Source organism: Syngnathus scovelli, chromosome 3, assembly GCF_024217435.2.
Source record: "Syngnathus scovelli strain Florida chromosome 3, RoL_Ssco_1.2, whole genome shotgun sequence".
Taxonomy (NCBI): domain Eukaryota; kingdom Metazoa; phylum Chordata; class Actinopteri; order Syngnathiformes; family Syngnathidae; genus Syngnathus; species Syngnathus scovelli.
In genome coordinates this window covers 8,679,350-8,692,428 of record NC_090849.1, presented here as the reverse complement: position 1 = coordinate 8,692,428, position 13,079 = coordinate 8,679,350, and the positions used below count along the sequence as shown (strand labels likewise).

General features: G+C 44.6%; 1 protein-coding gene across 9 annotated transcripts in view; it reads right to left on the bottom strand.

Moving 5' to 3' along the window:
* fam151b (family with sequence similarity 151 member B) overlaps nucleotides 1–5,517 on the bottom strand; it is a 40,506-nt gene extending 34,989 nt beyond the window's left edge. For 2 of the 9 annotated variants that reach the window (XM_049716579.2, XM_068650135.1), the window contains exons 1-4: nucleotides 5,018–5,509; nucleotides 3,745–3,904; nucleotides 3,457–3,674; nucleotides 2,373–2,508 (exon numbers count right to left, since the gene is read on the bottom strand). In XM_049716579.2, coding sequence (XP_049572536.1) covers nucleotides 2,373–2,508; nucleotides 3,457–3,674; nucleotides 3,745–3,904; nucleotides 5,018–5,132 — 629 coding nt within the window. In that variant the 5' untranslated portion in view covers nucleotides 5,133–5,509. Of the gene's footprint in view, nucleotides 1–361; nucleotides 464–937; nucleotides 2,509–3,456; nucleotides 3,675–3,744; nucleotides 3,905–4,754; nucleotides 4,818–5,017 lie in introns of those variants that run through there. The other 7 variants (XM_049716577.2, XM_049716578.2, XM_068650133.1 and 4 more) reach the window with 6 other exon arrangements.
* Nucleotides 5,518–13,079: the final 7,562 nt, after the last annotated feature.

Here is a 13,079-nt window from a genome sequence, read left to right as displayed (position 1 = left end):
CTGCACAAGACAAAAGTGTATATATATATATATATATTTATTTTAAACAATTCATTGTTCGATTTTTTTTAATATGCACAAGCACATCACGGGGCAATTGTAACACGTACAGTAATTCTCTCATGCATTAATTAATAGAGAAGGCTTCCCCAATGTTGCTCAAGTAACCGATGGGACCTTTTGATAACAAAAGTGCATCGATATCTGAATAATGGAGGGACAGGTTTGTACACAATGTAAACATTCATATGCTGTAGCTGTATTCCTGGGCAAAACTAAGCTGTTTCTGCACCATGACTGATTGAATGAATCATCACACTCATCTACTTTCACCTTTTCTGCTTTGTGCTGCACCACTCACCTAAATCACAATAGGAAGCACAGTTTGAGCCGCCTACGCAGTCTGTGGGCCCAAGAACACATTGCCTTGTTGTTCCACTTGCTCACTAGATGTTTGTCAAGGCTAGATGTGGGCAAAGTGTCTGCTTACTTAATTTCAAAACTAAATAATACCAGTTTGCACAATTACATTGCAAAGGTTACATTATACTAAAGTTCATGAGCATACATGCAGTGATGGGGCCAGGTTTTTTTTCACTGGGGTGGCAAAGCGGGGGGGGGGGGGGGGATGTGCAGAAGCTGGGTTGGCCAGGATAACCATACAATCACAATTACAAAAATATATTTTACAAAATATGTATATTTTACATAGGCTCCGGCACGCCCGTGACCCCCATGGTGACTGGATGGATGGATGGATGGATGGATGGATGGATGGATGGATGGATGGATGGATGGATGGATGGATGGATGGATGGATGGATGGATGGATGGATGGATGGATGGATGGATGGATGGATGGATGGATGGATGGATGGATGGATGGATGGATGGATGGATGGATGGATATTTTACAAAATATACAGGCTGTACAATATTCAATATACAAGACAGTTTAATATACGACAATGATACATTGTGTACAAACAAAAACTGAACTTCACACGTCAAAGTCATGTTCACAATACATTGTGTTCACAACCAGGTTACCTCAAGTTCACAAGCATTCAAAAAAGAAAAATTCTGCGGTTGTGGTGACATGAAGCAAACTGTTTATTGATATTAAGGGTACAATCCATCATCTGCCATTGTTGTCCTGATGTGGGTTTTGATTAATTTAAGGGCAGAGGAACTTAGTATTTCACAGGTTGCTGTGCTAACTGGAATCACAATAGAAATTTTACTTAACCTAAAAAGTTCATGGAACAAGTAGCAGGTCTCTCTGCACTTTTCTCACTTCTTAAAAGCAATCCTGTTTGATGAACCTCATGCTTGCTTATCGGAAACTATTTTGAGGTAATTCTCTATCTGTGTGGTAAAGCTGGTGTTTGAAACAAGGTTTTTCACAATTGTTGCTGACCAGGACAGCCACATAAAATCTAAGTTAAATGTAAGTTAAACAGTCCAGCGCCTTCTCTACTAGCAAATTACATTGCCTTGGTTGATTTTAGTTTACCAATTTAAGACGTACATTCACCTGCATCAACAGGGTTTTCTTCTTTCCTGACGCTACTCTGTACGTCTCTCCCCCTCCCTCTGAAAGGCCAGTGTGCGGCACGCACGCCTGTTCTGCTAAGGTTGCATTAAAGTGTGCTGGTAAATTGGAATTTTATTTGGAAATGCATGAGAAAACATGGCCATTTTCAGCGGAGTGGCAAGGGCTTTGATGGGGATGGTAATTGCCACCCCAGCCAGCCCTCTGGTTCCGCCACTGCATACACGTTGCGTTAATTTGCAGCTTTTAATTAAGGAGTTGATCATATCATTTTGAATGGTAGAATGATGCAACAGAATTTAAATAATTTTTACATTTGACTACTCTTCAGCAGGATTGGTTGATCATGTACCTGGTTTTCAAGCACAAACATACTTTCTACATACATTACATAGGGTTGGGCATTGGGATGGCCATTCCAGAAGATGCTTTATCCATTCCATAACCAGTTTTTATATGCTTGGGATCAGTGTCTGTTGGTCACCATTGTTGTTGTTATTGTCAAAAGTTCAAAAATGTTCTCTTACACATCTTGATGGTTCCCGAGTTGAAAATTTGTCAAATTCACCTAAAATCAACAGCTTGACTGATAAAACCGCAACCCCATTGATGCGCCAATGATCCAAAACACACGTTGAGACTGGTTTTGGAACGAATAATGCTGAATATACCCTTCTCAAATGAGCTGATCTCAATTGGTTTTATTTGGTTAAATAAAAATCTGTTTGGGGTGATATGGTTCACTGTATCTGTAGCAGTTATTCTACTTAATAAACATTACAACAACAGCAAATAAAGTGTGCATGAGAGATGTCACCTGTCTGACTGTTGCAGCAGCCATGTGAGTTGAGAGACAGACTCAGCCAAAAGGGCCGCCCGTACTGGGAAGGTCACAAGATGTTCCAAGCCTCGACAGATGTCCTGCATCTCATGCACCATTTCCCAACTGTAACCTAAAAAATCGGTTATGTCATATTTACTCTTTTTAGAATTGATTACGTCGATTGAAATGATTGGGTCGATTTCATTGACATTCTTACGGCGAAAGCTGTTGTGAAAGCGCGATATAAATAAAGAGGTATTGTATTGTAATTTGACAGTGGTTAGCACGAATCTACAAAGTTTGCCAAAGTTGATGTACTATAATAACACTTTACTCACTTAGGACTTATAAAATAGAAAACAAATAGTGAAATACAATACCAGATCCAGTCGCCACTGCCCTACTCGGATGCTTTTTTTGGCTCACTTTTCCCACAATAATCACGCCATTCTACATGTATACTTGATTAATTTAGATACCATAGATCAGGGGTCTCAAAGTCCAGTCCTCGGGGGCCGCATTCCTACATGTTTTCCAAGTTTCCCTTGTTAAACACACCTGATTCAAATTATCAGTTCATCCTCACGTTCTGCACCAGCCTGATAATTGAATCAGGTGTGTTTAACAAGGGAAACTTGGAAAATATGTAGGAATGCGGCCCCCGAGGACTGGACTTTGAGACCCCTGCCATAGATGAAGCAAACTATGCTTAGCTAACTTAGGTGAATAATATTTTTTCAAAGCCCTGGTCTTGATCTTAAAATGTGAATATACATGCAGTAATGAGTTGAACCAACAAATTCATGACAAACTGTAACAGCATTACTGCATTGAAAACCCATCAAATGCAAAATACAGAAATCGATCGGCTGAAAGTGAATGAATAATGCATCTGTCGGTGACTTTTGGGACGAAACACGGAAAAAAGAATGCTGACATCATGTAACGTACATGAGGAAAACATGCACAGTTAATATTTCAGCAGCTACGTACTTATCCTAGCCTGTGGTATATAGACATGCAAATACGCATACCCTAACACCAAACAGCCACGATAATAGCCAAGATGCACCCTCACCTGGATTGTCAGTCCCTGTGGTCCACTTGGTGGTCCAGCCAAGGGAGAGTACAATATTAGTAGGAAGAGACTTTACAGCTGCCAAGAAAGCTTGAGGCTCCAGTGGTTTGTTCGGACTTCCAGGTCCTGGAAGGATATCGGCATTGACCCACACAGGAGAGGTCATCTGAACCAACGCTTCCTGCAACAGGGCCACGGAAAGAGACACCGCCTCCAGGCTGCATGGAAGCACCAAAATTGGGTAAGCATCATGTCAGCTCTCACAAATTAGAAAGAATGTAATCTCACCTCTTGAAGTCTAGCTTGATCCCCTTGTCATGCAATGTGACACATTCAAGCCACTCTTTCAATGTGATGTCACTGTCAGTGTCAGGAGGGTGGCCCATGACTGGCTCCTTAGGGTTATAGCCTCTTACAATTATGTCAGCCTCAATCATATGAGTAGGACCTTAGTGCAAAAGGAGTTTGATTTAAAAGGTTTAAGTCAACCCCTACATTTTCTTTGTATTGATATGTTCTGTGCAACCCAAATGGTTGAAACACAGCGTTGTGATTCTTTCATTTGTGGAATATGAATTAAGCAGACAAAATCCACCTTTTTTATCCATCTCAGGGGGCGACAATTTCCCCACTTACTATTGAGTGAAAATTACATCACCAACTAGGAAAAGTGCACCCTTTTGAACTGGGAGGTCTAAGTTGCAAACCCCGAGTTCACCAATGGACAACACGATTTTGATCATTTTGAAAAGACCTATATTTGGCCGATTCAATTAGCAGAAGGATCATCGATTTGAACTCGTAATAATTCCCAAGCTCTCCGCCGCAAACATTTGGTCAAGTGTTTTTCAAAAATCCAAGGTGGAAACTTTTTCTGTAACTAGTATAATTATTCATTCACTCAAGAGGTCAGCATTGGAGATGACAAGCTGTGATTGGTTGGTGCAAGTGCCGCCTGGTGCTGGGGAGTTGTGCCGGGTGCCTGTACGATTGTGACTCAAAATCTCTCAAAATTGAGTAACTTGTTACTGCTGTATTCAAATCAAACTGTCTAATCTGTTAATACTCAATTAACTTGTCATTGCTGTACCCAAATCAAACGGTTTTCAAACTGTTATCAAACTTGTCAATGATGTATTCAAATCAAATGTTGTTCTGTGTCTACTATTATGTTTCTTCCTCTTCTTGGTGATGGTGGTATTACAGGTAATACTGTGGATATGTAAACTGTGTCTGGAACTGTAAATCCTTGGTTGAAATCGGGATGGGACTAGATAAGCAGAATTGCTTCAACCCACCTCCCTTTTCTACAAATCATTAATCTTCATTTATCCTCATGAAGTTCGCGGGAGTGCTCGAGCCTATCCAAGCAGGAAACACAGATTACAATTTTTTTTTTTGTCTCATGTGTTCAGGGTTGACTGATCATGTATGTGGGTTGTTCTGATTGTACTGTTAAACATGCTCAACAGCCAATATGGAGCATACCCCAATGCCCATAGATTACACCTGGTGACTAGCGAATTTATGGTACGTTGCTAAGAGAAACCAGATGTCCCACCTTGAAGAGCCTCGGTCAGTTTGCTTCTGCTGTTCACTGCGTGTGACCATCGCAGCTCAGCAGCGTCTCTCTTCTTTAGCTGACCTTGAAAATACTCCGCCGCCTGCTCACACATCGTTTTAACATCAAATTATACTATTACAGGAGGTCGGGCTTTCTCCGACTTTCAACTAAGAAAAGTACACCTGAACGCCCCTTTGAACTGGAAGGTCTCAGTTGCAAAGTAGAGAAATAGAGACGACCTCGACTCCACTGACAGATGTGACGTCACTCCAGAACGGCGACCGCGGTATGGACAGAGTTTAAGGAGGCTGCACACGACTGACAAGAAAATAACAAGTATATACATAACATACTAATCCAAGTTTCACATCAGCAAAAATGATCGTGAAGAGTTTTCCGTGGTAGATAAAGTTATTTTAGTCTTTCCTGGTTTCACACAAAATGGTAAACCTTCGAAACCCTAATCCACACCCGCTCTCCGGAATGGTTCAGTCCTGCAGGAACACGGAAATGGAATCTTTTTTTTTCTTTCTAAATATTATAGTGAACAAATTGCAGATACAAACCCTAACTACGACAGAACACACATCACAATAGTGCAAACTCAGAACAAACAAAAAATGCCATCATATATAAAAACAATACAATTTAAACAAATTATACAATAAATTAAGGAAACATTCTTTTTTATCCATACAATTTCCATTTCAAGGTGGGACGGTTGGACACTGGTTAGCAAGTCTACCTCACAATTCAGAGGTTCAGGGTTTGATTCTGAGTCCGGCCTTCCTATGTGGAGTTTTCATGTTCTCCCCGTGTCTGTGTGGGTCTTATTCTGGTTTTCAATTCAATTTCTGAATGACTTTAAAATAAAAAATAAATAAATAAAAACCTACAGCAACTAAAAACTAAATTTAAATAAAATTTCAGTAAAATATTTTCTGCAAGGTAGAGTAGGCCACAATTTTTCCACATAGATTAGATTTCGGTAGTAAGTATACTTTGTCACGCAGGGCCAGGAAGCTTTAAATAGTTTTTTTTTTCCCTTGGAAAAAAAAAACACAATTTAAAAAAAGTCTGCTTTCAAGTTTTCTTGGTTTGATATGAAAATTTGTTTAAACATTAAAGTGGGGAAACTGAAAAGAAAAGAGGTTAAAAAGTATATTGGAATGTATCAGGCGGCTCGGTGGGGCACTGGGTAGCACGTCCGCCTCACAGCTAGGAGGGTGCGGGTTCGATTCCACCTCCGGCCCTCCCTGTGTGGAGTTTGCATGTTCTCCCCGGGCCCGCGTGGGTTTTCTCCGGGCACTCCGGTTTCCTCCCACATTCCAAAAACATGCTTGGTAGGCCGATTGAAGACTCCAAATTGTCCCTACGTGTGAGTGTGAGTGCGATTGGTTGTCTGTCTCTGTGTGCCCTGCGATTGGCTGGCAACCAGTTCAGGGTGTCCCCCGCCTACTGCCCGATGACGGCTGGGATAGGCTCCAGCACGCCCGCAACCCCCGTGGGGACTAAGCGGTTCAGAAAATGGATGGATGGATGGATGGAATGTATCACCCGCGAGTGATAGCAAGACAACAAGTGAGGGAACGCTGTACGAGTATACGGCCCAGATGTGTCAGGCTGGCTCTATCCTGCTCTAACACAGTGCTTCTCAATCATTTTCTGCGACATTATTAAAAGCCATCGATTCTGTGGCGCCGCTACGTCTGAAAACTCGCCGTAGATGGCCAACTCCGTGGTTCACAGATGAAAAGTCAAAGTCAAAGTCAGCTTTATTGTCAATTTCTCCACATGCCAAAGACACACAAAGAAACCGAAATTTCGTTCCCCCCTATCCCACGGTGACAAGACATGGCTCACAACAGACAAACAAGTAACAAGTATAACAAAAGCGTGCTGAATAAATAATGAATAAATAACACAACAATAAATAAATAAATAAGAGGAGCAGAAAAAAAAAGGAGCAAGTGCGCGTACAGCAGACATTCCCGAAAATAGCGCAACAGTGCCACACGCTACGCGGAAGGGGGTAGCGAGTTCAGGGCCCTAACAGCCTGGGGAAAGAAGCTGTTGGCAAGTCTGGTGGTGCGGGAGCGCAGGCTCCTGTACCTCTTCCCAGAGGGCAGAAGGTCAAACAAAGAGTGAGCCGGGTGACTCACATCTCTGGCAATCGAGGTTGCCTTGCGGGCGAGATGGGAGGTGTAAATGTCCTTCAGGGAGGGGAGCGAAGCACCAATAATCTTACCAGCCGTATTCACTATGCGCTGCAGGGCCTTCAAGTTCTGTTCAGTGCAGTTACCACCCCAGACAGCGATGCAACTGGTGATGACGCTCTCAATAGTGCCACGGTAGAATGTGGACAGGACTGCCTGAGTAGCACATGCACGCCTGAGCTTCCGCAGGAAGTACAGGCGGCGCTGAGCTTTCTTTGCCAGTGACGAGGTGTTTGCGGACCAGGAGAGGTCCTCACTGATGTGCACCCCCAGGAACTTGGTGCAGCTCACCCTCTCCACCACAGCACCATCGATGATCAGCGGCAGGTGTGTTGTGTGACCCTTCTGGAAGTCAACAATGATTTCCTTGGTCTTATTAATGTTCAGCAGGAGGTTGTTGTCCCTGCACCACGTGGTCAGAAGGTCAACCTCCGACCTGTACCGAGTCTCGTCGCCCTTTGTGATGAGACCCACCAGAGTCGTGTCGTCAGCAAACTTCACTATGCGGTTGTCGCTGTAGGTCGCAGTGCAGTCATGCGTTAGCAGGGTGAAGAGTAATGGACTGAGCACGCAGCCCTGGGGGGCCCCCGTGCTCAGCGTGATGCTGGCGGAGATTTTGTCACCAACACGCACCACCTGAGGCCTCTGACAGAGGAAGTCCAGTATCCAGTTGCAGAGGGAGGTACTGAGGCCCAGCTCGTCGAGTTTGCAGATGAGTCGCTGCGGCACAATGGTGTTGAAGGCAGAGCTGAAGTCCACAATCAGCAACCTCACATATGAGTCCTTTCTCTCCAGATGGGTGAGGGCCGAGTGGAGGGCAGAGCAGATGGCATCCTCAGAGGACCGCTTGGCACGGTACGCAAACTGGAAAGGGTCAATGGTGGGGGGGAGAACGGACTTGATGTGCTCCATGACCAGCCGCTCAAAGCACTTCATGATGATGGGCGTCAGTGCCACAGGGCGGTAGTCATTGAAGCAGGACGGTGCAGGTTTCTTCGGCACAGGAACGATGGTGGCAGCCTTGAAACACGAGGGGACGATGGCCTGCTGCAGGGAAACGTTAAAGATGTCCGTGAAGACACCCGACAGCTCCCCAGCGCAGTCCTTCAGCGCTCGACCCGGGATGTTGTCAGGGCCCGCCGCCTTACGGGTGTCAATAGCGGCAAGCGCCCTCCTCACACCGTCGGCAGAGAGGCGCAGGGGCTGCTCGTGTGGGGGAGGAGTGGTCTTCAGCGGGCAAGTGCTGTTCTGGGCGTCGAAGCGAGCAAAGAAGCGGTTCAGATCGTTCAGCAGACGGACGTCGCCCTCACAGCTCCTCGGCGCGGGCTTGTAGTCCGTGATGGTCTGAATGCCCCGCCAAAGGCTACATGCGTCCTTGCTGTCCTTGAAGTGGGTGGAGACCTTGCACGAGAACGCCTTCTTCGCTTCTTTGATGCCTCGGGACAGGTCGGCCCTCGCTGTCCTCAAGCCAGCCTCATCCCCCGCTCTGAAAGCCTTGTCTCTGGCCCTCAACAGTCTGAGGACAGCCCCCGTCAGCCACGGCTTCCAGTTCGCGCGAGTGACGACGGATTTCGAGCAAGTCACATCATCGATGCACTTCGTGATGTAAGAGGTAACAGAGTCAGTATACTCCTCTATGTCCGTCCAATCGTTGTAGGTGGCTGCCTGCTTAAACAAGTCCCAGTCAGTGGTGTCGAAGCAGTCACGAAGTGCATCGGAGGCACCCTCAGGCCACACTCGAACCTGCCTCCGAACCGGCCTGGATGCCTTTACCAATTGTCTGTATGCGGGCAAAAGCAAAACGGTGAGATGGTCAGAAAGCCCCAGATGGGGGCTCCAGCACTCCCGTGGGGACTAAGCGGTACAGAAAATGGATGGATGGATAAACTATAAACATTCTTGACCAACTGCCATTTTATTCATCCATCCATTTTCTGAACCGCTTAGTCCCCACGGGGGTCGCGGGCGTGCTGGAGCCTATCCCAGCCGACATCGGGCAGTAGGCGGGGGACACCCTGAACCGGTTGCCAGCCAATCGCAGGGCACACAGAGACAAACAACCATTCGCACTCGCACTCACACCTAGGGACAATTTGGAGTGATCAATCGGCCTACCAAGCATGTTTTTGGGATGTGGGAGGAAACCGGAGTGCCCGGAGAAAACCCACGCGGGCTCGGGGAGAACATGCAAACTCCGCACAGGGAGGGCCGGAGGTGGAATCGAACCCGCACCCTCCTAACTGTGAGGCGGACGTGCTACCCAGTGCGCCACCGAGCCACCGCCATTTTATTCAAGATTCAAAAATTTTTATTCGCCAAGTTTGGACGTGCCAAACAAGGAATTTTACTTCGGTACATCACAGCCTCTGTTCAACATTTAGGTGACTAACAACACTCAGGACGTGTGAAAAATGACAAATATTCTCAGGCATCCCTTGATCTTAAACACCCAGGAGGGCAAGGAAACACTCCAAACTCTAACTAGGGGAAATGAGAAACCTTGAGAAGTCAAAGTCAAAGTCTGCTTTATTGTCAATTTCTTCACATGCCAAGACACACAAAGAGATCGAAATTACGTTCCCACTATCCCACGGTGACAAGACATAGTTCACAATGTACATAAAAGTAAACAACACAAGAAAATAAAACAAGAAGGCACAAACAATGAATAAATAAGAATGATGAATAAATAATAAATAAACAAATAACACAATAAATAAGTACAGGACGCTACGCAGAAGGGGGAAGAGATCCTAACAGCCTGGAGAATGAAGCTGTTGGTGAGTCTGGCGGTGCGGGAGTGCAGGCTCCTGTACCTCTTCCCAGAGGGCAGAAGATCAAACAAAGAGTGAGCGGGGTGACTCACATCACTCACAATTGTGAGAGACCACAGATGGGAGATTCCCTCTTCCAGGATGATCAGGCTGCAATGGATGCAGAGAGGACACATAGTACAAATAGTGTAGACGATTCAAAAAGGGTGTGGGGAGCAGGATTTTATTGCAGGATTTTATGCTGAAAAAATACAATAAAATAATAATACACATACAGAATATTAAATTGAATAACAGAAATAAATAATATTCAAGTCAACGTAACCAGCAACATTAACTCAGGAGCACAATAGTATATGAAACATTTTAACCTACAAAACAAAAATGAATAAAACAATTTGTGTTTTTTTTAAATCAAAATGAGGCAGCATGACGGAGACCATATCACACACAAAAGAAGAATGCTCCAAGCCTTGATGTCTATTCATATGCAAATGAGTTAGGGGTCATAAAATTTTATGACCTTTTTATGACTTGTTATGGTATCATAAATCACCCCCTTTTGGATTGGGGCGGGGTTGGGGGCATCAAGATGGCGCCAGTCGTGACGGCGCCATCTTTGACTGTCGCCAATTTGGTTTGCTGGCGCCATTTTTAGATGTGGATATGTATGGGCATGTATTTTTATGAATCAAAACAGGTGCAGCATCTGAGCTAGCTTTGCTACCAGCCAGTACGTTTGGGTTGAAGGGGGCCGTTTTGTTGAGAAGGCGAAGGGGAGGGGTGTTTGTGTCAGTGTGGGGGTCGTGAGAGTCGTCATTATTGGTGCCAAAGTTATCTGAAAGAGAGTCGCATGTAATTTGACAAACAATAGTTTAGCCAAAGTTATCTGAAAGAGAGTCGCATGTAATTTGACAAACAATAGTTTAGAGGATCAAGGGGGTTTTGTTGAGAAAATAATTGAAGTGTCGTCAGCATGGTGCCAAAGTTATCTGAAAGTGAAAAAATCAAGGTGTTGTCGCATGTAATTTGACAAACAATAGTGGAGTCGGCATTATTGGTGCCAAAGATATCTGATGAGGTAGAGCCTGTTGGAATCGTTTATTTTTGGAGGGAGATAGATGAAGGCCTCTGTTTTTATGAAGTTTAAAACATATCCTGATTAAAAAAAAAAAACACGTGATACACAGAGGTGTGGTTTGAGAGAGGGGCTGCCTGTTGTTGGTATATTACGCCAGAGTATTGTGCTGCTAGTTCACAGAAAAGAGCTAAGCTGTGGTGTTAAACTGCAAACCTGAAGCTCAAATCATGATAGCAGAAACGCCGGTCAGTATCTATCTTTGCCGTAAAGGTCCTGATGACTTGGTAGATGCCCCTAGGAAGAAACAGATGTATCTAAAGCGTATACAACAGAGGCCTACAGAAAAACTTGAGCGGAGCTGGCATCTAACCCCGGAGACTCTATGGAGATTTGAATTTTTTTACGAGACTGGTGAGTTGTCTTTCTTTATGAGAAATCAAGAGAGCTCTGGATCAAACAACAGCAACTATGAGCAGGCCGGTGCGTATGGTACGTTGAACTCAAATGACTGGGGTGTTTTAAATCAACTCCTGCCCGAGGTTTTGACTGAATTTCTCAATGAATACGGGTTAGAAGGTGAACTGAATGTAACTTGGATTTCAAGAATTACAGCCAGCGGAAGATGTTTTTTCCGGCTTAAAGTTTCTCCTCAAACTGTTGATGGGACAGAAGCTAGAGAGCTAATCGATCTAATGTATCTAAAGCTAGAAGTGTTCAATAGCGAATGTGGAGTTTTCCAGACAATATTGAATATACCATTGACTGCCTGGTATGAAAGGATGCAAGCATTTGGTGAGAGTATTACGGGACTTTTTCTATCAGCCGTGTCTGGACAAACATCGTCGGAGTAAAACGTAAACTGACTTTAGATTAACCCTTACGAAAAAAATTAACTTTAAACTACCCCCCTCCTCAGCACAATAGACTGTGCCCCTCCTAGCCCCCCTCTTTTTCTCACCTGCAGTCACAGAAAGGTGGAGTTGTAGTCATTAGCATAACTATCTAAAATGTATAAGAGCGGACTTGCAGACGCCTCTTTCACACACACGCACGCACGCACGCACGCACGCACGCACGCACGCACGCACGCACGCACGCACACACACACACGCACACGCACATGCACACACACACACACACACAACACACACACACACACACAGAGAAAGAAGATGGCTCAAAAAATCTTAGCCAGACGACTTTTACCAAGTTTTGTACCTATGGAACATGGGCCTGGCATCACATTCCAGCCCTGACAACTCTGATGGAGAGACAGATGATGCGGACACGGCTTTCATAGCGGCACCACGGCCAAGCACGGCGGCTGAACAACCGGGACCAACGCCAGCGACAGGGGTGGAAAGGTTTGAGATTCTTCCATTGCCTACTCCCGACCCGAGCGAACGCATGTCACCGATCTGCCTCGACGATCTGCAACCCGATTCTATCTACGGAGCTTTGTCATCAACCTTTGACGTGTTTGAAACCCCTGAAACCTCGGGGTACAACCTTAGACTTACACTTAGACTTAGACTCAACTTTATTAATCCCTTGGGATTACTCCTTCAGGGAAATGCTGTGTCCAGTAGCAGTAAAATACAAAATATACAAAAAAAATATGAGAGATAAAAATATACAGAAATATGCAGAAATATATACAGTGCAAGAATTAGCAAATGAAATGTAAAAAAGGCAAAAAGATAAATTAGGTAAGAAAATTGAGGGAGGTAAAAACACTACACAGTAGTTGCCATGTATTATTGCCATGTATTATTATTGGGCAGTGTGAAAAAAGTAATTGCACAAATGATGACAAATGTAGTAAATAGGATGGAATGGGAAATATTGCACATTGTATATTGATGTGAATGTGTACAGTTATTACAAGTATCTCCATGTCCCTGTTCATATCCATGTCACCTCCTCCCCCCCAGTGAGGAGTTGAACAGCTTGATGGCTTGATGGCTTAACAAGCACGATGGAGCAGC